The following is a 25,734-nucleotide window of genomic DNA, read 5'->3' as shown; positions in this document are numbered from 1 at the left end:
GACCTTTTTAAAAGGTACCATTGACAAAAAGAGAGTTCAGTTTGTTTTATTTGTTATAAGTTTAGCTAGACAAGAATAATATTATATAATAATCATTTCTAATGGAGGACAAAACCCTTTATTTAAAAAAAAAAACTGTGCCTGAACAAGTCTTTTATAGTCAGAGAGCTAACTTGAATAAATTATGAAGACTTAGCTAGTACTGAACTGAATGAAAAGTGTCAAACAACCCGTTGAGTCGTAATTTCCCATGTTGGGTTGTTTCAACCCAAATTTTTTCGTGTGTTGGGTTATTTATAAACATTTTCTGGATTAACCCAACAGCTTGGTTGGTCGAAAATAACCCAGCATATTTTAAGTAAGCAATAAGGTACGAGAGGGCGAGGCTGTGCTTAATTGTGAAAGTAACGTCTGAAGGTAGTTGTTGGGTACGATGCTTCGCTTTGTGCCTGCAACCCCTTCAGCCGTTACTTTTATAAAACGGTTATCACACAATATTAAAGTAAAAAAGAAGTTAAATCAATAAAAGCATTCCTTCCGCTAGAAAAAAATAGTCCCTGACCATCAGTGTTGGGTAAGTTACTCAAAAAAAGTAATCCACTACAAATTACTAATTACTACTTTAAAATTGTAATTTGATTACATTACTGATTACTACATGCAAAAAGTAATCTAATTACTAATTACTTTACTTTTAAGTTACTTTGACAACATCAAATGTAAAAAAAAAACTACAAAGTGAAACTGTCAGAAACAAGGACTGATAAACCCAAACGCAGTGTTAATGTGAAAATGTTTCTTGTAACATTTGAAAACAGTGATGATTACAGTGCATATTTGAATGCTTAAAGCTATTTTTGGTGTGATTTTGCCCCCTCCTAAAGTTACTGGTCATATAGTAATCCAGAAATATTTGTAGCTTTTATAAGAAGTTACAGATGTTTAACATTTCTCATTAAACATTCTACATTCATTAACATCTATCTATCTATCTATCTATCTATCTATCTATCTATCTATCTATCTATCTATCTATCTATCTATCTATCTATCTATCTATCTATCTATCTATCTATCTATCGGTCGCGGAGACAGAAACTAGTTTTAACACGTCGTCGCATTCGCGAGGGCTTTTTGGTCAAGTTAAAGAATGTTAATATTCATGTTAGTTTGTTAAATATAACAATTAAAAGTTGTTTTGGTAATTGTTTAAATAAACATATGATTACTTAATGCAGTGCACGCATTGAGCTCATGATAAAATAACATAGTTAAATCATGTTAACAAATAAAACCTTATTGTATTGTAAGTGATTTAAAAACACACCTATCGCTTCTGGCAGACCAGATGTCATCGCGCAAAGCCCACTCTGAAATGCCAAGGTTTTGGACATGTATTGTCTGTATTCCACTTGAAGGATCAACCACGAGCATCCATTTGCTTGCGTCTCCGACGAGCGAGTACATGACGCTGCGCGCATGCTCGTTAACAGACGTTGCCGTGCAATGGCAAAACGTCATTTTAAAATACATTTTAATTAATTTTTCAACACTTAATTTGTAACGCTAGTAACGTAATTTGTTGTCATTGGTAACTGTAATCAGATTAGATACATGTAAAGCGTTACGTTACTGCGAAAATTACAGGAAAAGTAATTAGAGTACAGTAATGTGTTACACAGTAACGCGTTATACCCAACTCTGCTGACCATGAACAACAAAGTTCTAGGTGTAGCTAAGTGTGCAGTAATAAATAAAACCGTTGGGTGAAGCGATCATAGCGTGTTTTATCATGAATAAAGCACAGCTATTGACCAATCAGAATTAAGGATTGGAACTAGCCGTTTTATGAAGTGAATTACGTTATTTGTGAAGTACCTCTGGATCAAAATGTATTTACTGGATGTGCAAAAAATTAACTATAGATGTGTTGACTTGTTTTACTAGCATGCAAATAAAATATTACATTTTTGCACCTATTATGCAAAATCCACTTTTACAAGATGTTTTGACATGAATGTGTATTGGCCATGTGTGAACAAAATTACCTTACAATGAAAAAAATCCACCAGCTTCTCAATCTCTTTAAACTTGCTATTTTGATTCTCTTGTTAATGTGATGTCACACTGATAAAGCCCTGCCCACGACCACTGACTGACAGTCCTGCAATAGTGAGATACTGTTGTCTCAGACTGTATTCACAGGATTCAGATCTATTTTAACTGAATGTGCTCACTGACTCTTGTAAGGGCGTGACGAGCTCTAGCTAATTTGCATTTAAAGGTACAGACACGAAAACAGCACATTTTTGCTCCCACCCAAATAGGGGCATTTTGGCAATGGTTAATGATCTGTTGGAAGTTTAGGCTGAAACTTCACAGACACATTTTGGGCACACCTGAGACTTATATTACATCTTGTAAAAATGTGTATAATAGGTGACCTTTAAAAAGTCAGAGTAGATTTTGCATGTAAATGTAGTGTAGATATACAAACTGCAAGTTCTCACAATGACAAACAGGCAAATTATTATTACAAATATTTAATACAAATTTAGACAAAAGCAACCAACAAGTTAAAACAAAAGTTCAATAAAGAGAGCTTTTTAAAATGTAAAAAATTAAAAAGACAGAAGCATGTAAGGCTTGCAAAAGCTGTAGTGGTATCTTACGTTTAAATTTTAAACAGGGGAACAAAATCCTAACAATTCAATTATATTATTTTCTATTATTTTGCAGTCAGCATTGGGTGTCCAAACCTGTTTGGAAGCTGGGCCAGATTAATCAAGTATCAGGATTGAAGCGCATAATATTTGGGGAATTAACAATATAAAGCTTTAGTAATATTCACCATTTAAATCACTTGGGTTCGTCGGATGATGTAAAAATATGCAAGCCATTTTGTAAGTTAGTTCAGCAAGATTTTGTATAGCTCAGTGAAAGAAGATTCATGCGTCATATATAAGTTCATATAAAACCTGGTCCAGCATACGGTACAAACCTAAAAAACTTGATTTGGTCCCCCAACATCTGGAATCCTCTGCAAATCATTTTGATTGAAATAAATTGATTAAATATATTTATATAAAGTCTTTCTCTCACACAAAAAGGAATGAAAGAGACGCCAAAGGTTTCTTTTCAAGGAGGCTGGTGCTGCAGGAGTATTTGTGAGCATGTGCAGTCTTGCTCCGCCCCCTTCCGTCAGTCCAGTGGTTTATGGGAGCTGTAGTGCGGGTATTCGGCCCCATTCACTCACACGGGTCCAGAATAGTTGTAATGGTTATTGTGCTCCCCCTCTCCCATATGTAGGCTGGGTTTCCTCTCTAAAGCCTCTCTTTCGGCTATCTCTGTACTTGAGCATTGTGGTAAAGGGCGAACCTTGAAAAAATCTGATACATATCTCACCTGCAAGAGATAGAGACCATTAAGAGTGTGAATCACATTCCAATGATATGTTTCAAACATTCATACCAGTGTTTCTGGTAGAAAATGATGCTAGTGTTGGGTGTGAGTCCCAAAAACACACAAATAGATCAAGTACACAGGAGATAAAGGTTCAACTTACTGTAAGAATAGCGATGAGCGCTCCCTGGAGGAGTCCAACTAGTACGTCGCTCCAGTGGTGTTTATAATCGGACACGCGGGTGTATCCTACGTACACAGCAAAGGCCACCAGGAAGAACTGGATGGTGGGTCTGAGGAGACGGGCCCATTTTGCGTTCAGTCTCGCCTGAACGTAAAACTGCAAGAGAGAGAGGAAGATGATATCTATAAAGTTTTGTTTGTAATGTTGCCATGCATAAATGTGCACAAAACCAAAACATTAAACGACATGGAGGGGTTTCATATGCACACCCAAAATATCGAACAAATGCCTTATAATTATGCCTCAAACCTTTACAATTATAATACAGTATATATAAAAAAAGGAATTTTGCTTTTATTTCAAATAGGTTGTAAAGTAGGATTTAGCATTTTGGGGGGAACATGCTGCGTTTGAAACGGCCTACTTGCATAATATATAGTAGGTGAAAAGCAGTAAGCGAGGCGAGTAATATGTCCAAATTGTAGTATTTGAAAAACATTAGGCGACCTACTACTTCCGGCAAGATTCCCAAGTGTTCATTTGATGGACACTTTACTATCCCGTGAGCCCCTAGGAGAGGAGTCATCCAATAAAGAAAAAGGAGAGGCTTTGTTTTATTAAAAAAAAAAATGTAAGCACTATCGCGGCTCTATTCAAATGCAAATATATTAAACAGCTGTCCCTTGTGATTAAATTGCGCTTGTTTAACGTCATTCCAGTTAACGACTAACTTATCTGTCACATGGCGGATGTAATATGTCCAAATTCATACTATCCATATTCATACTATAGTACCTACTGTTTTAACGGTTGATGAGTAGGTACTTCATCTAATTCAGTACCTACTGTCACAGTATGCAATTTTAGACGCAGGAATGATGCACAGTTGGATTGACAACAAGCACATTTAATGACAACATTTGGGATAACTATTAAACATTAAACTTTTCAATGCTTAATCTTAAAGGGACACTCCACTTTTTTTGAAAATATGCTCATTTTCCAGCTCCCCTAGAGGTAAACATCTGAGTTTTACCGTTTTGGAATCCATTCAGCTGATCTTCGGGTCTGGCGGTACCACTTTTAGCATAGCTTAGCATAATTAATTGAATCTGATTAGACCATTTAGCATTGTGCTCAAAAATAACCAAAGAGTTTCAATATTTTTCCCATTTAAAACTTGACTCTTCTGTAGTTACATTGTGTGCTAAAACCGACAGAATGATATTACGCAGTGCCAGAAAATAGTCCCCAGCTATTAGAGGTGACAAAGGGGACTATTTCCGGGCAGTGCATATTATTATCGCACCTGCTGCAGCCATGTTACGGCAGCAAAGTTCTTGATCCGGGACGTGCACAGGGGGTTGCTCAGGTTGCCCGGGCAACTGCCCATATGCCCTTCTTGCCTCGCGTTGCGTACTTTTACTTCGTTACACTGGGCAGCGTTCCTTCGTTCCTGTATTTTAATTAATTACGAAATTTGTATTTTATTTTTAAATTGCCGTCTAGTGTTTCTAGGACATTCGCAAATTAATAACTCGTTTGAGTTGATTCCTTACAAAGTATTGCAAATAAATGAGTCTTTTAAGTTAATTCTTAACAAAGCAAATTGGCCTAACGTTTTAAATTTGTTCGCGAATCAGTTTGAATGAATTGTTCAGATCGCTGCAAAAACTGAATCGTCTGATTCAGTTTTACTTGTAGCCAATGTAGAAACTCACAAAAAATAAAGAATGTTGGATGACGTGAATACTAATTTACTAATTTTTCAACTGAAAGCAACACTTCACACATGTTCCCGCATTATATACGCGCACCTTTTCGTCGTCAGACCCAGTTAAACGCGTGCAACCTACAGAAACACTGTAGCACAGATTGAAGAAAATCTATCGATGATTGACGTCTGATTCGCTGTATACTGTAGCCTACTGTATGATGTAAATGCTTCTCACAACACACACGTGACATGAGATTCACAACATAAGAAAATACAGTTTTGTCTAAAATTATTCAAAATGGTTAAAGGGATAGTTCAGCCAAAAATGATATTAAAGTAACATAAGAGAAAGATCCGCACACCAAGAAGCTCCCTTTCACATTATTTATTGGAGTGACGTTTAGGGTCTCTACGACCCTTCCTCAGCCGAAGGGTCGTAGAGACCCGAAACGTCACTCCAATGTAAAAGGGAGCTTCTTGGTGTGCGGATCTTTCTCTTTTGTTAGTTATATATTTATTTGATCCGGCACCCATATTTAATTTGGATGTGCGTGATTCTATCGTTTGGCCAAAAATTATATTTAACCCATGATTTACTCACCCCCAAGCTGTACGAGATGCATATGTAAATAATTTTTCAGACAAACGCATTTTTAGTCATTACATTTGGAGAAACCTATCAGTGACTTGATAGGGATATTGATAGGGATATTGATGTAGGGACTATTTCTGTGTTACTATTATTAGTAGCTAAAGTGATTGAGTGCTGCATTTCAGTGTTTTACTTCTTTGTGTATATATATTTTAATAAAGACCCTGTTATTCTCAGTCCTTAATATAGCCCGTGAGGTTTTTTTGGGAGGGTGCCCTTTTTTTAGGTCAGAGCAACTGCCCCTCAAAATTCCTGTGCACGTCCCTGTTCTTGATTATTACACCGGAATGAGAGTATAGTTCCTTGCCATATCTGCATAGAAAATCGCAACTTTTAATTTTCTGTTGATCTTAGTACATGATGTAACTACAGAAGAGTCCAGATTAAACTGGAAAAATATCGAAACTCTTCGCTCATTTTTGAGCGCAATGCTAAATGGTCTAATCAGATTCAATGGATTATGCTAAGCTATGCTAAAAGTGGTACCGCCAAACATCGGCTGAATGGATTCCAAAACGGTAAAACTCAGATGTTTAACTCTAGGGGAGCTGGAAAATGAGCATATTTTCAAAAAAAGTGGAGTGTCCCTTTTAGATTAAGCATTGAAAATGTGTGTAATGGATATCTAAAATGCTGTCATCACAGCCTTATTGCAAATCCAGATGTGCAGGTGTGAGTTTGGCACCTTTTTTCCAAAACTGTAAAACTTAAATGTTTAACTCTAGAGGAGCCTGAAAATGAGCATATTTTCAAAAAAAGTGGATTGTCCCTATTATATTTATTAAATATTATATTTTAGGGACTCTTTTATGAACTCAATGACCTAGCCTGGAACTAAGGACCAATTGTAATGTTAATATTAAACTGGCACAAATATTATTGCTAGAGCTGGTTTCGTATCTGATTCACATGCATGTCTTATCAGTAAAGCCGGTTCAGTGATTAGTAATAAACCGCTATCACATGCTTTCAGATGGAGCGGCAATTACTAAACAGAGCCGTATTTCACCGAAAGCTAGGCAAAATCATATTCTTAATCATGGAAGATCGTCTTCGAATATAAACGTGATTTTGCCTAGCTTCTTGGTGAAATACAGCTCTGTGTCGTAAATGCCGCTCCATCTGAAACCAGGTGATGGCGATTTACTACTTATCACAGAACCGGCTTTACTGATGAGACACTCAAGAAAATCGCAGGCGCAGCTCTAATTAAAGCCCACCCAAACACTGACTGATGTCCATGCTGGTCTTATTATCTTAACTTTATAACTGGATTCAATGAAAACGAAGACTCTAAAAAATACTTTGTAAATGAAAAGCAGAATTTCATTACAGGAATCTAAATACAATTTTGTACATTTTAAGAGTGGGACACATGTATGGAAAAAAATTATGATGGAAAATAAAGTTTAGATTATCTCAGAAGACTCTTATGTATGACTTACGCTATGTATATTACTGTATGTTTATAATAAACCCCATTACTCCGAGAAGTTTGCTTTTAGCCCATCAGGAAACCATTCTGTAGGAATGATGTAAAACCTGTCTTGACTGAATTTATATAATTTAGTTATAGCTAAGTCTTAAAGTCTTTCAAACAGGTTTAGCAAACAGACAGCCCCCGACCCCAACAAAACTTGATTGTACCACTCACCGCTAAAAACAGCATACAGTACATCCCAAAAGAGGAGTGCCCTGAGTAAAAGGATAACCTAAAACACACAAATGTATATATAATGTATACATAAAGCTTTGCTAGGTGGTACCATATTGAAGAGTGCATCAGAGTTTTTTACAATGTTTTTAAAAACATACCTGGCTTCAGTGACATCCCGAGCGTCGCCAGTGCAGTTGATTGTTGCCACGTACCCTTTGCAGACTTTGGGAGCACACACTGCCAAAAAGTTTGGCCGTGGTCGCCCAATTGTGTACTTGGCCATGTCTGTCAGTGATTGGCTTACAGCTCCGCCGAACAGGAAGGTGCCCAGCACCTTATAGATGGCTGCGACGTACTGATTAAAGGTAGAGTTGGATGAAACTTTTTTACTGTACACCAGGTACGCCTCACCTGATGATATCTAATAGGGAAACAAATAGAGAAAAATGTATTGTTTGTCTTTGTGATGGAGTTTTATTTAACATTTAATAAGAAAACAAGACTTTTTAGAGACGGTTTCCCGGACAGGGTTTAGATTAATCCAGGACTAGGCCTTGGTTATATTATGACATTTAAGTAGTTTTTACAAACATACTTTACAAAAAACAATACTGGTGGGCATTTTGAGACAAAACAATGGCACCGACATATCTTAAAGTAGTACAAAATGAAGAAGAGTTTAAACATGCATTTTAGTCTGGAACTAGGATAAGCCCTGTCCAGGAAACCCCCATATTGACATTATTAGAGTTGGTCAAGGATACGTAAAAGCAAGACCGACCATGCGTTTCAGCATATTTCAATATGGTAGAAGGTGTTGTTAAGTACATTAACATTAACAGAGTGGTTTACTGCTTTAAAATCTATAAAAATTGCTATTCACAACCAATTTTACATCCATAATGTTGCATTCCCAAAAAGGACTTCTTTGGGAATCCTAAATCCCAGATTTTCAAAGTCCCTCATTGTTCAGCGGTGCTGCGCATAATAAAACCCTCTGCTGTGCAAAGACAAGAAGGAAGACTTTGTTGAGGGTCACCGCGTGACCCTTCATGTGACATCATGGGAGCAATGATGGATGACTTACAATGATCACAGTACAGGTGATGGTAACCGCAGCCAGTGTTACGTGCGTGATAGTGTCTTGCCGTTTGGGGTAACCGATGCTCTCATCCTGGCAGTAGATGCCTCGCTCGTATGGCTGAGACACAATGTTCATGATGGTGAAGGGCAGAGAAGCTATAGGAAAGAGATAAAAAACAAATATAAATAAATGTATTGTCTAATGACGAATTATATCAAGAGAAAGAAGATAACATATTCCAAGTAATAGAAACAAATGTATTTTTTTGGATAAAATAATTATATAATGATTGTATCTTTTACTGTAAATGTTTACATAAGTAATGTTAATAAAAAAAATACACTAAGTTCATTAATATTTTAAGCAACATCATTCTTCACTGCTGGGATTTATGTTTGAAAGAAAACGTAAAATTCAGCCAAAATCAAACACTTCCCTAGACGAAAAATAAACACTGTCTAAAAGGTATGAAAATGTATCATGTTGCAATTAACTTCCACTTAGACAAAAAAGGCGTTTCCATGAAATCCAGACGCTATTTTTAGCTAAACCTGGCAGACCATCAAAGATTTTAATCTGAATTCAGTCGTGGAAGCTGTATTAGTGAGTCACGTGGAAATAGATTTGTCCCACAGCCAGGAGTAAATAATCTGACCGCACAATCTTAACCCAAAACACGTTGTGAGCCATATCACAAATATGCCAGTACACACCCACAGCCCAGACATCCTTGCCGTCACTTCTTAGTGGATGGACTGATGTGGTTGTAGATGCATATTCGTTTAATGACTGGAAATGTCCTTGGGATATTCGGAAACGTCAGAAAATCACTCATCGACCGTGTAAACCTGAGAACGTTTGCATTTCCTATAATTCCACTTGGTTTTGATAAAGTGGGAGAAGCTTGTGTTGTAATAATCCCGCATAGTTTTCCTGCTAAAATTTATTTTTTAGAACATGATCCTGTAGCTCACTTGGTAGATCATGTGTTACGGAAGAGTCATGGGTTTGATCCCAGGGATCACACACATAATGATGATGAAATGTAAAGCATCTGCCAAATGCGTAAATGTACAAACCCATCTAGTCCAACAGGTTAAATTTGAATACATGACAAAAATGGTTAAATTTTAAATTTGGGTTCTCAAGAAGCCAAAAGAAAACTTAAAATGGATGCCCAACATCCCACACAACTGCAGCATTGCTCAATTTCTATTTATTTATACTACTGCAGTGTAATGTTGTACAAGAGGACATATCTCGTTGGGCAAGTTATCACAAATTTAACTCTGTTCTTAATATGAGGGGTTGCTTTTACACTTTTAGAACGGATGTGTTAAAACAACACATTAGTGTTGATTCTGGGACAACACACTAAATGCGTTGTCCCAGAATCCACCCATCTCTGTGTTATTATTGATGAAACAACACATTTTGTGTTACTTTTAACACAACTTGTGTTCTATTTTAACACAAATGTAACACACAATTACACATGATGTGTTGAACTTGAAATTACACATAATGTGTTAAAAGCTTGACAAATGGCTTATTCTTCAGTACACTGGTGGCAGTATCCTTTCAAGTAGTACACATTTGCACCTAAAGAGGTCATATAAGTACCAAATGTATACAAATCTGTACCTAAAAGTCCTCCTAATATGTACCTTTTACGCCAAGATATGTATACATTTGGTGAATGTATACTAATTTAGGACCCATTAAAAGGGCACTGCCCCAGTGACAGTTTGGGACCATTTGTTCCTGTTTTTGTATTGTACACTGTAAGTGTATTGTCAATAAGGGTTACTTAAATGTACACATAACAAGCCCATAGTCAATCTCTATGAGATAAATGTCTCACTGCAAGTTAAAAGGTAATATTAATAATTTGAAACTCTTTAAACAGTACCGTTGGATTTCAGATTCACATAAATTATGTCTTACTTTAAAAATATATTTATAAATATTATGCATAACAATTGTGTATTTAGGTTCACTTATTCGTCTCTCATTTACTATAATTACATGTGTGCTATATATCTGCCTCATATCGGCCAATTGACCATACTGCTTTCTTAATATCGGCATCGCAATAAAAAAAATCAGTCCACCACTATAAACCACCTTCCATACAAGATTATAAATCAAAGCTATAAAACAACCAACAAACAAAACACACAAGCATAGAAATAAATTCTTTAATTTTCTTATCTTACTAAATTTCACTTTTAAGATAAATGTACAAAAAACACGTAAAAAATCATGGACAGAACTCATAAAACATTGTTTTGAGTTTTTTTGTTGTTGTAGTTATCTGGGTTTGTATTCATGACAATAGAGTCATAAAGAAGAGTCATAAAAGGATCTTAAGAAGAAGAGGTCTTTGTGTTGCAAAACAACAGTACAATGAATGTGTGAAATGACACTGTGTTTCCACACAATGTGGTCTGGACGGTGTTGATGCATGATGACAAACTTTGAAGTAGAAACATGCATTCATTCATTTAAACAATTATACATAGTGTGATTTAAATGTCATTGTGAATCATTGTAAAAGAAAGATCAGTCTTCTATCTAGGCCTATATTTCATCCAAAACATATAAAAAATTATAATTCCAAACACCACAGGGAAGTAACTTAACTTACACTAATAATGGTAAAAAATTGTTTAAATAATAATATTTTTCACACCACATGCAAGCGTGTTGGAAGCGTTTCCAGGCAAAATAGAATAGGAAAATGTGTTTATATGTCATTTTGTACACAAATACATATTAATTAATGACATTTTGATGTCTGAAGTCTATAGGTTGACAGAAATTCAGATATATATTAGGGATGCACAGATTTTTTGGGGGGGGGGCGATACCGATTTAAACAGACAACTTCTGGCCGATACCGATGCCGATATTAAACACTTGTATACAATACTATACAGTTGGTCTATTAGCTAGTTTATTTCTGCATCAAATTATTTTTACTGAACATGGATTTGATCTAATTAACATTCAACTCACCAACCTAATAAGAGAGGCACAAATTAAGCTAAAACAAATATAATAAGACAGCATGACAACCTTCAAAGGTGGTTTTTGCTACAGCATTTATTTTATTAACAACATTAACTCATTTATTTATTTTTTTTACATATAATGGATTTCTTTATGCAGTTAATTAACCTTTCTCGTGCTATTGCCGATATGCCGATGGTTTCAAATTCATCAAAAATCATAATATAACTAATATAAATATAATTTATAAATAAAAAAATTGATAAAAATCACTACATTGATCTAATAAATCGATTTTGAAATATTGCAACTGTAAAACATAGTCTATTTTGCCGTCAATACTGTTGATGGTGTCCTTTATCAGTAGGCTTTATATTTATGCCTGGTCTGTCGGCGGCCTCCCTCTATGTCACCTACAGCAGCAGCAGTGCGCCATCTCTGCGTCAGGCATGGTTCTGGTGTGTAAAGACAGAGAAAACGCGATGCAGCCGCCACACAACTGACACGCAACAGGAAAGCCATGCTCACGCCACGCAGCCAGTGTGACACCGACCGCATCTGTGAGTAACTTATGCGCCATTACCCGCAGTCAGGTTTATAATATCTGCACCTCAGATCTAAACACTGGATGTTATTGTCATGTTTCAGATCACTTTTTATTTGCATAGCTGTTTTCATCGCCTCAGTTTTTTAAGAGAGTAGAGATGCTGGCCTGTTAGCGTTAATTTCCTCTCCTCACGTCGGAGATGCGGGTTGTAACTTAGCTTTAAATCCAATTCCAGTTGGATATTCTTTCAAACCGTATGGAACAGGTATCCACGAACAGTGCGTGTGAAGCAATTTTTACACTGTATGCATAGGTGTGCATGCGCATACAGGAGAATGTAGTATGTTGCCCAGGAGATGCATTGCATTTTATCGCAATGCGCAAGTGTCGAAAGTCTGCGTACATGTACGAGTCAAATAAACGATGCTTTGCAAGGCTGTGTGTTCGACCGTGCACGTCTGTTCGTTAACACGCAAGCAAAACCTAACAGGACTTATATAGAGGTCATTGTTGACAAAGAACCCCAAACAATGAGTTTTATCATCCAATTGACATTCAAGGATCAAGGAATTAAGATCTGAAGCAGAGTTTGGATGCACTGTCCTTTTGCAAGATCAATACACTCCAAACATATAAACATAAATCCCCAATAAAACTGTGCTTTATTTTTTCTTTTCCTCTCCAGACTTTTGTTTAACTCTTGAACCACATTGCTGAAAAACTAAGACAGATAAGACTAAAAAGAAAAAGACTGCTCAACATTTCTATAGAAAATAGGAACTGTTAAACTAAATCAAGATAACAAGCAACACTAAGTCCAAAATATAAAACTCTCATCAGTTAAATGTATAAATATTACTCCTGTGAACTGTGATTGTGTACTTTCGGGAATTTAGGCAGCGTGAGCTACATAAAAATAGTGAACATGGCAGAGCTTCAAAGAGATTCAGTTCAAAGCCTCACTTGGCAGGTGTGAGCATGGTGGCAACACAGGACTGCAGGGAAATAGGCGTTAGATGCAAGCGACACATCGAGAAAGTCACAATTCACACCCAACACGTTGAAATATTAGGGTTACGTTTATGAGAAATTGAACCTTGACAGCTGCCAGAAGTCATTCTTCAACTATGAACCCAGAGTGAAAATTCTTCCATTTGAAGGTACAGGAAGTGAAATTTCCTGTTAAAGATTAAGGGACTCTATTTTTTACGAGTCTATACGCTGTTTTTCTTCCTGCTATGTGAGTACAAGCAATCTACTGTAACTGTTTAAAGCATAATCATGAAGTCCTAAAGCATATTTAAATGCAAAGCCATTTTAATATGTAAAGATAACAGCAACATATCAGTTGTCTCGAATAGCATACTTAAAGGTTGTACTATTTCTGAGGTGTCTACTATGTATAATAATCACTGTATGCACAATGTCTGTATACTCAGATGACATAACATTATGTTAAATCGTGCCTTATGCTACAGCATATCCCATGATGCAATCCACATAGCCTGATCCTCTTTTTCCAGGGTGAAAAATGTATTACTTAACTTTATTTCGCAACTGCACATGTAGTAACAGAGATATGCAACATTGATGACCTCACTATTTTTTATTAGGTCAAGTGCATACTGCACAGTATATAGTAGGCTACATAGTAAGTTAAAGTATTCCATGCAAAACAACAAACAAATGTTGGAATTGAACGCTGCTGAAAAGCCCACCACTCCTGCAGTCTCCGCCTCTTTATTTACGCTTTCCTTTATGTTTGGCACATCTTTCTCCTCCTTCACGAACGCTATAAATACAAAGGGCTGAAATGAAGTGTTGCTTTATTTAGTCTAAACTGATGTGCAGTTACGGTATGTGGAATAATTGGATGGCAATCTAAGTAAACGTTCAGAGTTTGAAATAGTCAAGCTCTCCCAAAACCATTAGAGGAAAGCCAGAGGCATTACTCAACAAATGCGCCAGTTTCATTCACATATTAAGCCTTCACCACAAGTTTGACGTAATGATGTACTAGTTAGATTTAGTGTTGGGAACTAACAAAAATGTAACAGTAAAAACAGTAGCTTAGCTGTTAGGGTAGCTTTTCCGCTAAATACTTTTTCCAGGAGGCATCTACACTAAAAATGACTTTTCAGACTTAAATTTTTAAGTTTAATCAATTTGAAATTACAATTAACTTAAACTTTCTTGACTAGTGAGGAGTTTCTATGGATTATAAATAAAGTTAAATTAGCTTAAGTTATTTCAACTTTATTTTTCATAATTTTTTGCAACTTCTTACTAGTCAAGAAAGTTGATTAAGAAGATTTGTTTATTTATTCTGGGAATGTTTTAAGACGTCAATATTTTATGTAATGTATTTATTTATCTATATTATTATTATACCCTTTTTTGTGTTGTGTTTTTTTCTCTCCTGTCTTCTCTTTTGTTTTGCTGGAGGCCGTAGATGGGTGATGTTAGGGAGGGTTTTACTGGGGTATTAACAATGTGGAACGGTTATTTTATAAAATCACTATTACTATGTGTTGTTTGATGTTCCAACCAGAAAAACCATTAAATAAAAATATAAAAAAAAGAAAAAAAAAGAAAGTTGATTAAACTTGAAAAAGTTTGTTCCAACAATGAACAAAATGCTATTTTTTTTGTCACTTTCTATTGCATGCTGGGCTTTACAGCCAAACAAAATAAGGCGATAAATTGAACATTTTCAATAATAACTCTCTTTCACATGTGGCATTGAAAACTCCTACAGTTAGAAAAAAAATCCTGAATCAGTCTCTACACAGAAGACCTTGTGTGGCACTCTGGATCACCTTCTTGCTATTAAATATTTAGTTACCCCACTGTTTGTCAGCATGTTTTATGAATTAATCTCATAATTGAGATCCTAAAAGTTTTTGCAGGATAATTCCAAACTTTTGGTTTTGACTAGACCACAGCCTGTAAAGGGAATGGCCTGTTTACTTATTCCCAGCTTTAACCTTCACCCTAAAGTGGTTCGCTGCCTTTCATTATCACACACCCTCTGTTTTTATCGACAGCTGTGGTTTTACCACAATCCAAGCTAGTTTGTGGGAAAGTCAACAAAAGCATTTGGCTTTTAACACCAGACTTGATCCAAACTGGCCTCATTTCAATAACAACCAAAACACGGCTTGTACGGGCCGAATCCATAACGGTCAACTGCAACGTTCCCACTCCGGTAGAAAATTAAAAGTTCTTGATGTTTTGTGGCTTTTTTAGGAGGTCCGTGGTAAGTGGTTTAAAAATACAACCCTGTCGCCCCTTAAGTGTGAGTTTTCAGGGCGGTCTGTCTCGACTGCACACCCTCGACTGTAGTTTGGCAAGGCCATCTGACTCATTTGGAAGCTATGTGCTGAGCGTACAACCTTGACAGGAGAGTCTGCAATCCTACTTCAAACCAGAACGCCCTCCTTTTCCCTCTATGCTTTCAACATACTTCTTTTTCTATCCATCCCAGCCCCACACCTCCCCGTGCTAATGCTAGCGTGCGACTTAAGACTCCTGAACAATTTATAACACTGTGTAGGAAACAAGATTACTGTCTGTCTGCTATAGGACACGTTTAGCAAATGTATTTTACCTAAAATATTTTTTTTGCTATAAAGGGTAACAGCATTATTATCTTAATCGTCTCGTGATGTGACCAATTTGTGAACAATTTTGTTGGTGTTGCAACTGCCATCTCGCGAAACCTTTCATAACAAGTTGTACCATGACTTGTAATATAATAAATAGGGGTTCATGCAGTCTGCAATTTTACCTTGCTAGCACAATCCTCTTATGCATGTCTCACAGACAGTTTTTGGGATTGAATCCAAATATGTGGCAATATGTTTTTAAAAGCGACAAAACTATGTCTGTGTCTCAATATGCATTCTTCAGCGATCTTGCGTCCTTGTGTTCTCGCTCTACTCTAACATTTTGTACAGTGAACTCATTGTCATGTTCAAGAAATCAATTTGAAATGATTCGAGCTTTGTGACATGGTGCATTATCCTGCTGGAAGTAGCCATCAGAGGATGGGTACATGGTGGTCATAAAGGGATGGACATGGTCAGAAACAATGCTCAGGTAGGCTGTGGCATTTAAACGATGCCCAATTGGCACTAAGGGGCCTAAAGTGTGACAAGAAAACATCACCCACACCATTACACCATTGCATTAATGAGAAATTGGACAGGTGTTCCTAATAATCCTTTAGGTGAGTGTACATTATTATCATCTGAAATATCTTGTATTATTTCTTGTATTTGGTATCTGAAATATTTATATATTTGCCATTACAAAATGACATAATAAAAAATAAAATAATGTATATAATAATGCAGATAATGGTATGTTTGTCACTTTATGAATGTTGTGATGTTGAATATTGGGAGGTCAGGTGACCAACAGGAAGATCGCACATATCTCAATTCTCCATTTCAGAAGCTGGTTTCACTCGTATATACATCATCATGTGGAAAATAAGGCAATTATTACTTTCATTTCATGGCGACTTTAATAAAATTATAGTTACAAGATCCACAGACGACATAACTATAACGCACTTAAGGCTGGGTACACACCAAAAGATTTTTTACATCTTAGAAGATTTTAAAATTGTGATAGACCACAAACATGAGAATAAAAAATCCTAGATTTAACCGTTTTGCTCCTATAGTGTGTGGTACCACCACACACCAACAGATTTTTAAACACAGGAAATCCCACAACATCTCGCGAGACTTCAGAATAAGCATTGTGGAAGATGCAGGAAGACATTTCGATTTTTTACAAGACATAAACATAAACATTCATTGCCACAAATCAACAAGCTGATCCTCAATCTCTGCTGTCCACATCATCTTCACTCTGGCCGTTTCTCAATCCGAAGGCTGTAGCCTGCAGAGGTCGCATATGCGGGCTGCATACGTCATGAAACCTGGTTTATTCAAGTTAACTGAGCATTACATTCAGAAGTCATAAGTATATTACAACAAAATATGATGAACTAGGAATAATAGTCAATTTTATAACTGTTGATATTCTGAAATAAGACAGTCTTGATGACGTATATGCAGCCTGGAAATGCGACCTACGGATTGAGAAGCGGCCTTTGTGCTGCGCCATGACTGCTTCCATCTTCCCTCATCTCGCTTTCTGATTGGATATGGTTTCGTTTCACATGATAATCTCAATAGCGTGCTCCGACGTTCTTCCGAGCAGGTTCGGACACTCTTAACACACCTCACACGAAGGGACAATCTGATAAAATAATCTCTAGAACCATCGCGATATTCGGGACATAGCTAGGATTGTCGGAAGGGGGGAAATCGGCCCAAAATCAGCCCAATTATCTTTTGGTGTGTACCCAGCCTAAGGAATATTAAAATGTTATATTTTTATAAATGCCAATTTTTTCAGTTGAACACATTTACATTCATTTAGCTGACGCTTTTATCCAAAGCGACTTACAATTGCTGTATATGTCAGAGGTCAGATTGCATCACTGTGTGTCACAGTGGATTCGAACAATACAATACAATGGCATCATGTTACAATTTTATGTGGGGGTCAACATAGTAAAGCACCAAAAAGCACATTCGTCAATCATTAAATGTAAAACAAAATTCCCAAATGGGTAAATAAATGTCTGAAGCGAAACAATACATTTGTTAAAGAAAACTGTTCATATAAGATCACAGCTTATTTAGTGATCTTTATTTCACAAAAGTACACCAACAGAGATCAGAATGGTAACTACTGTACAGGGTTTCCTGCAGAAAATTTGTTAGTTAAGGTGGTAGGGTTGTGCAGGTGGGCGGCCCGGGGGCGTGGCAATCAAAGGATCGGGGCGTACACGTCATGATGAAAATATTTTATTTAAAACACTCAAATAAAACTCAATTTTGAAGAAACTATGACAGAAAATGAACACATACTAGATTAGTAATGAATTAAATGTTTTATCAACAGGCTAGTTATCCTCCAGACAGTGATGGACCATGTCTTTCTCTCATTTCGGCCATGTGGCGTTTGGTGGAATTTTTTTTGGACGACCTAGTTAAGGTGGTAGGGTATCCCAACTTAGGTGGGCCGCCCGAACTGAAAAGTGCTGCGGGAAACCCTGTACTGTAAGTTCAAATATGGCGGCACTTCAATATTGTTGAATCTCATTGGTTCTTCTTATGCGTCTCATTACAAATAATCACAAGAGATGAGAACCAAAGAAATTAAACTTTACCAACATGCTGCCATTCTGGTGAACTTCTCCTTTAAACAATTACTAGAGAAATATGGATTTGTCCAGGGATCGTATGATTTTGGTTCATTCACACTGCCAATGAATTTCCGGAATCTATGCGTGCATGGACGCACATAGTGTAAAGACCCTGTAAAGACACCCGAGGTATTTAAAGTCCTGCACTTGATAGTTTTTTTTCCGCAGAGTCTGATGTTTGCTTATTATCCCCTTACGGCATTGTTTCTGCCTTTTGTTCACACAGGACATGTTCCGTAAATGTTATGGCAATGTAGTGCCCCTTTACGGAGTGATCCTAGAACATTTACGGGACGTGTTTGTGTTCACATAGAAGGCTCTATGCCAATTTAACGGACATTTTGGGGGGTCAAAGTGGGGTTAAACAGAAAATTCAAAAACTTTACCTCATACATGAGCAGAACTGTATGTTCTGCTTTTTACTGGTTTAAGTTTACTGGCTACTAAGCACCACAAACAAAACTCTGAATCACTCAAAGATTCACATTTGACTCAATCCTTTCTTTGTCTGGCACAAATCACATGAAATCTCATGACTGAGGATGTCTGTAACGATGGAAACACTGTCATTATCCCACCGTGAAACCATATGAATGCCTGACTCATTAAAAAGACCAAAAGAAAGTCCTTTAGTTTCGGGCCAAAAGCTCATCTTTGTGATAAACACAGAGGATCGTTTTAGAGCTCAATGCCACTTTCACTAAAAAGCATAAATGCTGATCCTGCAACTTTGTTTTGGCTGTATCAGTACACAAGCTGCATTTCAGTTTTCAAAACCGACACATGTCTGTGTATAACCAGAAGTATGTAAAATCTTACAGAATGCCCACTCTACCAGCATGCAGTGAGCAATAAAATACAAACTGAGCAAAAGCGACAGCCAGACTGGATTTGTGCAGAGGGAAAGTTTACTTAGACAGGGGAAAAAGAGAGCAGAGGGTGGGGGACCGGATTGAATGTCAAACGCAAGGCTGGGAAAAGGATATACACGGCCAGAAACGCTTACAGAATTTCTCCAGTAGCTGAACTCAAACGGATTTGGGGAATTTTTGTTGTTACTAAAGCAATCGGAGAGGCTGATATTTATTTTACAATGGCGGAATTATTCCACCTGCACTTGGGAGAACTTTGGCGTTACCGCAATGCTAACGTCGCAACCTAACAGGAATATAAACTTTGGTTTGAATTTCTTTGTAGACCAATCAAAAACCCACACACAATGAAATATGGTTATGGGTAATGCAAAAGAATATATAATAGGTCTATCATTATTACCAGAAGACATGTTGAAGTTATTTCTTCTCAGAAATACCCTTATTTTAACACATGAATATTTTTTTTCTGTTTTAGCAGAAAACAGTTGAAAACAAGTTTAATTGGGTGTAGTATTTGTTAAATGATTGATAAAGCATAAACTAAATATTTATATTTATGCTTTTGGCAGACACTTTCATCTTAAGCGACTTACATTGCATTACAAGCTATACATTTTTATCAGTATTTGTGTTCCCTGTGTACGAACTAGTGCAGGGCGATAATTCGATAACGATAAATTGACTGATTTTGAATTTTCCGTTAAACCGATAATGACGGTTTGATAAGTGATCAATAACATTTACGCAATGTGGTCTCCCATCCAAGTAATGACCAGGCTCCAATTTACTTAGCTTTAGTGGGCAAGCTGTCTTGAGCTACAGGTTTATATGGCTGCTGGCTGTTATGAGGCAAGTTATTCATTAATAGGGCCCTATGATTTCCGCAACGCGGATAACGCGGACAGAATTACTGAATCCAAAAATGTTCCTTTTGTGTAATGTTGGACACACAAACAGGTTTCGCGCACTATGAGTGCACCGATAAATGCCGTTATACACAACTAATGCGTGGCCGATAACTATTCTGAATCGCACAGCCGACATCATTCACAGCTATTTCATGTACTACGGCTTTTGATCAGCAAGTCCTTATCGATCTGAAATCATTGTTAGTTTGAGTCATTTATTACATGCATTTGAAAAAGCAACACATGTCAAACATAATCATTATACATATTTTTTATTATCATGAAAAAAGATTTGAAGAACAGCAATATATGCTTAAGCCATTTCTTGGAGCTGCGTGTCATAGCTGCGTGTGTATTGTTCTTCGTCTACAGCGCATATTGAGTTTCTGCACGAGAGCGCCCTCTGGCTTTTGGATGTAGCGGCATTTCACCGTAATTCATTGAGAAGCATAGCAAGCATCATCGGGCAATATATCTGTGCACCGTAGCACGCACACATATTCACAGCTTAAAAATATATTTACATGACATTCACAAATTAAGGAAAGCTGAGAAAAACAGATCCACCACTGCAGTGAATATACTGTTAAGTGTGCGGGTGTGGGTTCCCACAGCAATGCAAAGCTCTTGACATCTTTTTATCAGCGTGTATAGCTTGTATATGTATAACACTGAAATAAGTTTTCTTTCTTGTTCAAGTGAACATAAACAGCTGGATGTTTATCAGTATATTAAAACTAAACTTAAAGCAGTCTGTCTTGGGTTTTACAGTGACAGTAGCCTGCTGCTTTCTGTCCCAGAAATGTTAATTTCATAACAAATATATTTACATTTTATACAAATGACTGAAATGTAAAACAAGATTTTAGTATTTGTATTTGTCGTGTTCTGAAAAAAGTAGTTTAAAACCACAATTAACTGGTTTTTACAGATTTCATTCAGGAGCAAAAAATCTGCCTTTAAGTTTGACAGGAATAAAAATGTGTCATTTATCATGATAATTATCTATATTGACTTATGGAAAACATTTTCGTGATTTTTTTTGGCCATACCGTCCACCCCTAGTTTGAACCCATGACCTTTTGCGCTGCAAATGCAATACTCTACCATTGACCTATACAGTCAGGAACACATATTCTATAGACTATAATAAAGACAACATATAGGATTTCTTTAGTTCATACAACATAACATTATTTATATGTTATACTGACTTTACCAGGATTTTTTAGTCAATGCAACATTGTCAATTGTACACAATCGATTTAGTAAATGCAACTTATATTTTCTTGTTGTTATTACCGTTGTATTTAAGGAGTCTTTGTCAACTTTACACAAACTTTTTTAGTAAATAAAACTTACATTTTATTTGTTGAGATTACTTAACAAAGCTATGTGGAACCAACTTGACAAAGTTTTTTTTTTAAATAAATGCAAATTAATTTTCTTTTTTTGAATGTATATAGACAATTTGTACCAATTAAAAAGGTTCACTCTAAAAATGGCAGGATTTTTGACCCATAAAGGGTAATTATTGTACAGAACACACCGCCAAAATTGATCCAATGCTGGGTTGTTTTAACCCAACTGCTGGGTTATTATAACACATGGTTGCATAAAACAGCTTTGGGTCAATATTAACCCAGAATGTGTTCTGTCCAATATTTACCCATTATGGGTCCAAAATAACCCAGCCATTTTTAGAGTGTAAGCAACACATAATGTTGAGCTGAACAACCCCTTAAAAATCTATGGACAACCCCAAACGTTTAGTTTAAAGAACCTATGCAGGTTTAAAATGGCTGGGTTATTTTTAACCCATATTGGGTAAATATTGGACAGAACACATGCTGGGTTAAAAATGACTCGATGTTGGGTTGTTGTTATGCAACCATGGGTTATACTAACCCAGCAGTTGGGTATAAACAACCAGCATTGGGTCAATTTTAACACAGCGGTGTCCAATATTTACCCAATATGGTTTAAAAAATAACTCAGCCTTTTGTAAAGTGACACAGTCTGTCCCTGTCCATAACATGAAGTTACCTTCACAATTATAAACATCTAACCTGAAGGTGAAAGATTTAGCCTGATGCTCAAACGTTTGAGGACAGACACAACATTAGAGACTTTAAGGTGCAGGTGCAGTCAACAACTTCATCCTGCTCACGTCATAGCCGGGTGACCTCATGCGTTTGAGGAAAACAGGCAAAAACACACCACTTCCAAAAGGAAGCAATGTTTTGCAATCACATTAGCACAGCAGCACAACGTCTCCACATAGGGTCAACGACAAGACACAAAGTTTAGGGTTATAAGCTGGTATTCCAATGGGTCTGCAAGCAGAACCAAGAATAAAGCCGTAAATGCAAAAAGAGGATCATTTCTGAGGCTGTACAAGCTGCCAAACACTGCAGGAAATGCTGACAGCCTTGGATCACATTTCCATAACCAAATATTCAACTTCCTGAACGCATGAATGTATCCAGCAAAATAAGGGGACAAGAAATTAGGAAAAAAGCAACATTTCTTCTTTTCAACATGAGTAAACACACCTCCAAATATATCTATGAATATGAAAACTTTCCAAGGCACTATACAAACACAATTAACATGATTACAAACATTAAAAGCACGCTTAATGTAATCCTGTGCATATATTAGCCTACATGTAAATTAAATGTCAAGTACAGATGCTTAAGAGAGATTTCTTGAGAGGAATGTCAAGTTGTTAGAGCAACTGCCAAAGCTGTTTGCATGGTCGTGTTTTTATGCAACGTTGAAGAAATTAGGAAAACTATCTAAGCTAGTTCAAATCAAATCAGATAATATTGATTTATATGAACACGTCATTAAACGTAGTTGGTACTGTGTGATATTGCTGTACTTCACATAAAACTAGGCTACTTTGCATTATTTGTCTCTTGCACGACAGGACTCTGAACTACAATAAGATAACAGGTAACAGCATTTTAAACACCCTTCCTTACAAAGGCACATACATGTTAACCTGCTAAAAATTGATTTTAGTTAACATATGTGTTATGCAACCAAGTTACATAAAAAATTATATTTAGAAAACGTGAAAATATAAAATAAAAACTCACAATTAATACTTTGACTGAACATGTTTACATTAGAAATTAATTTAGAGAAAAAAAGTTGAAAGCAATTGAATAAAAGAATAGAAGTGAAATAGGGAATGGATGTGAATTACTGAACTGAAACATACATAAAAACGTAAACTCGCTTACCTACGAAAACACACAACACGTCCACGACGACAAAGAGTTTCCTTTTCCCCAAATCCGTCATAATTTCTTCAAACTGTATGCAAGTTTTCAACTAGAACGTCACTTCATTTATTTGTGAATGTCAACGATAATCCACTTGGGAAAAGGACAAACAAACTTAACGCAACCAGTATTGCGAGTTCTTCCGGCTCCGCTTCACTACCTGCCCTGTATGGATGCGCACTTTACTTCATAGGTGTCGGGGTGAAGTACGCGACTTTATAGTTCTAAAACTTCAAAGTGTGCTGATGATAATCCCCCGCAAGAGCGCATATTGTTACTGTGAAACACGTTGGGTTTTTTACTCCTCCGGTTGGTATTTGAAGGCGCGTCGGTTCCTTTCCTAAAAAAAAACACGCCAGTGTGTCCCGCTCGCCGCCTCCGCACCTTCAGCTGATAGTGCTCGTCTATGTTTGTGTGTGTGGGACGCGTCTGCGCAGACGCGTTGCGTGGCAAAAATCAGTGTGCACTTTGAACTGGTGCGCATGCAGCGAACTACACTTGGGAATGACGCACGCATTTATGTTTTATAATATCTGAAAACAATAATTTATTTGTACAATTATTGTGCATTTCTTGTTGAATGCTTAATACTATATTTGTCCTATAACTATATTTAGGTTTTTGTTTTATTTGTCACTTACATAACCATACACAGTATGAATGATATATAGTGAAATGCTTTGTACAGCATTACTCCCACAGCATGCAATAAAGTTATATACCGTCCGACGAAACATAGGAATTAAAATATTAAGGGATTTCATAGATAGATCTCGATGTATTCAATATATGTATATACATCTGCCCCCTGGCGGACAAATCAATGGCAGCTGTGTGTAAACAATGTTACAGATTAATAAAATAATAGGATTATTTACAAAACAGTGTTTGATTTATTGAACAAAATGATGCATAGACAAAATCACTTAAAATCAACGCCTGAATTAAATCTTAAGAAATGATTGATCTGAATTAAAAGACAACATTTAAAAAAAACACTAAACAGCCTTATAAATATTACATGCATTTGTGGCACCTAATGATTTAATTTGTCAACAAACCAAGACAATATTTATCCTTTGCTCTAATGGCTTGTAAAAAATATAAGTCATCTTAATGGACGTAACACTTTATGAGATCAAATGATTAAACACAAGCAATGCATTTACTGTACCTGTTTGTATTTATTAAGGATGACAGTATAAGTTTATTTTTAGCTTACAGTGGGAGAATAGTTCACCTTAGTCCTCCTCACACCCTCTGAGTCAACACACACACACAAGTTAATATATGCAGGCTTACTCACATTCAAATTCTCCTCCCGCTTTTGCTAATGTTGGATTTCCATTAGTTTTTAGTTTTTTTCCACAACTGTCTTTGAAGGTTTGCATTGCACTGTTGCATAAAAACTAACTAATTCGTTAACTTTAATAAATATTTGCAAACATCAGAGCATAAATATATTTCGGAAAGAGTTCTTTTATAATAATAATAATTATAATAAATAATAAAAATGTATATAAAAAACAATAATAAATGATAATGATAATAATACAAATAATAATGTATTATTATAATAATTATTGTTGTTAAAATTATTAATAATACATTATTATTATTAAAGTTTTCTTGCCAACGATCAATATCCTACAGGCCAACTACATCATCTGAACAAACACTGGCATCTGAAACCAATTCTATTGTGAACAACAGTTAAACCCCACAAATAAGAGCATTTATTGTAAGACCTGCTCTTCTGTTACCATATTGTTCCTATAGTTCAGTTAATAGAGCATTGAATTAGAAATACAAAGGTCATGGGTTTGATCTTCAGTGGACACTAAACTGATAAAACTTATAACTTGTAATGCACTGTAAGAACTTTGGATAAAAGCATCTACCAAAATGCATAAATGTCTGAGACTAAAACACAATAAGACTCAAGGTAACCACAGACTGAAATATTATTCAAAAAACAGAAGCACCAGTCATTGAAATTAAAACTGCATTTCTATCAGTGGAAAAATGTGGCAGTGCACCAGCATTAATGCAACTATTTTTACACAGCTATGAAAAATATTATGGAGAATGAAAAATGACTTGTG

At 36.2% G+C, this 25,734-nt stretch overlaps 1 protein-coding gene across 1 annotated transcript; it reads right to left on the bottom strand.

The window, feature by feature from the left end:
* Positions 1-1,379: 1,379 nt before the first annotated feature.
* On the bottom strand, positions 1,380-24,050 carry plpp2b (phospholipid phosphatase 2b). The gene is made up of 6 exons (XM_065246744.2): positions 23,588-24,050; positions 8,700-8,851; positions 7,771-8,033; positions 7,610-7,667; positions 3,566-3,742; positions 1,380-3,405 (listed from the first exon to the last, which is right to left on the bottom strand). Exons 1-6 carry the CDS (start codon positions 23,646-23,648, stop codon positions 3,253-3,255), a joined length of 864 nt encoding a protein of 287 aa, XP_065102816.1. The 5' UTR covers positions 23,649-24,050; the 3' UTR covers positions 1,380-3,252.
* Positions 24,051-25,734: the final 1,684 nt, after the last annotated feature.

The sequence above is a fragment of the Paramisgurnus dabryanus genome, chromosome 24, assembly GCF_030506205.2.
Source record: "Paramisgurnus dabryanus chromosome 24, PD_genome_1.1, whole genome shotgun sequence".
Lineage (NCBI taxonomy): Eukaryota > Metazoa > Chordata > Actinopteri > Cypriniformes > Cobitidae > Paramisgurnus > Paramisgurnus dabryanus.
This window is presented reverse-complemented; position numbering and strand designations above follow the sequence as displayed.

Coding starts and splice junctions, on each gene's coding strand:
- plpp2b (XM_065246744.2), bottom strand. CDS start 23,648: ATGACGGATTTGGGGAAAAGGAAACTCTTTGTCGTCGTGGACGTGTTG. Junction 3,743..7,609: donor ACTGTATGCTGTTTTTAGCG/GTGAGTGGTACA, acceptor TCTCTCTTGCAG/TTTTACGTTCAGGCGAGACT. Junction 3,406..3,565: donor CGCTCATCGCTATTCTTACA/GTAAGTTGAACC, acceptor TATCTCTTGCAG/GTGAGATATGTATCAGATTT.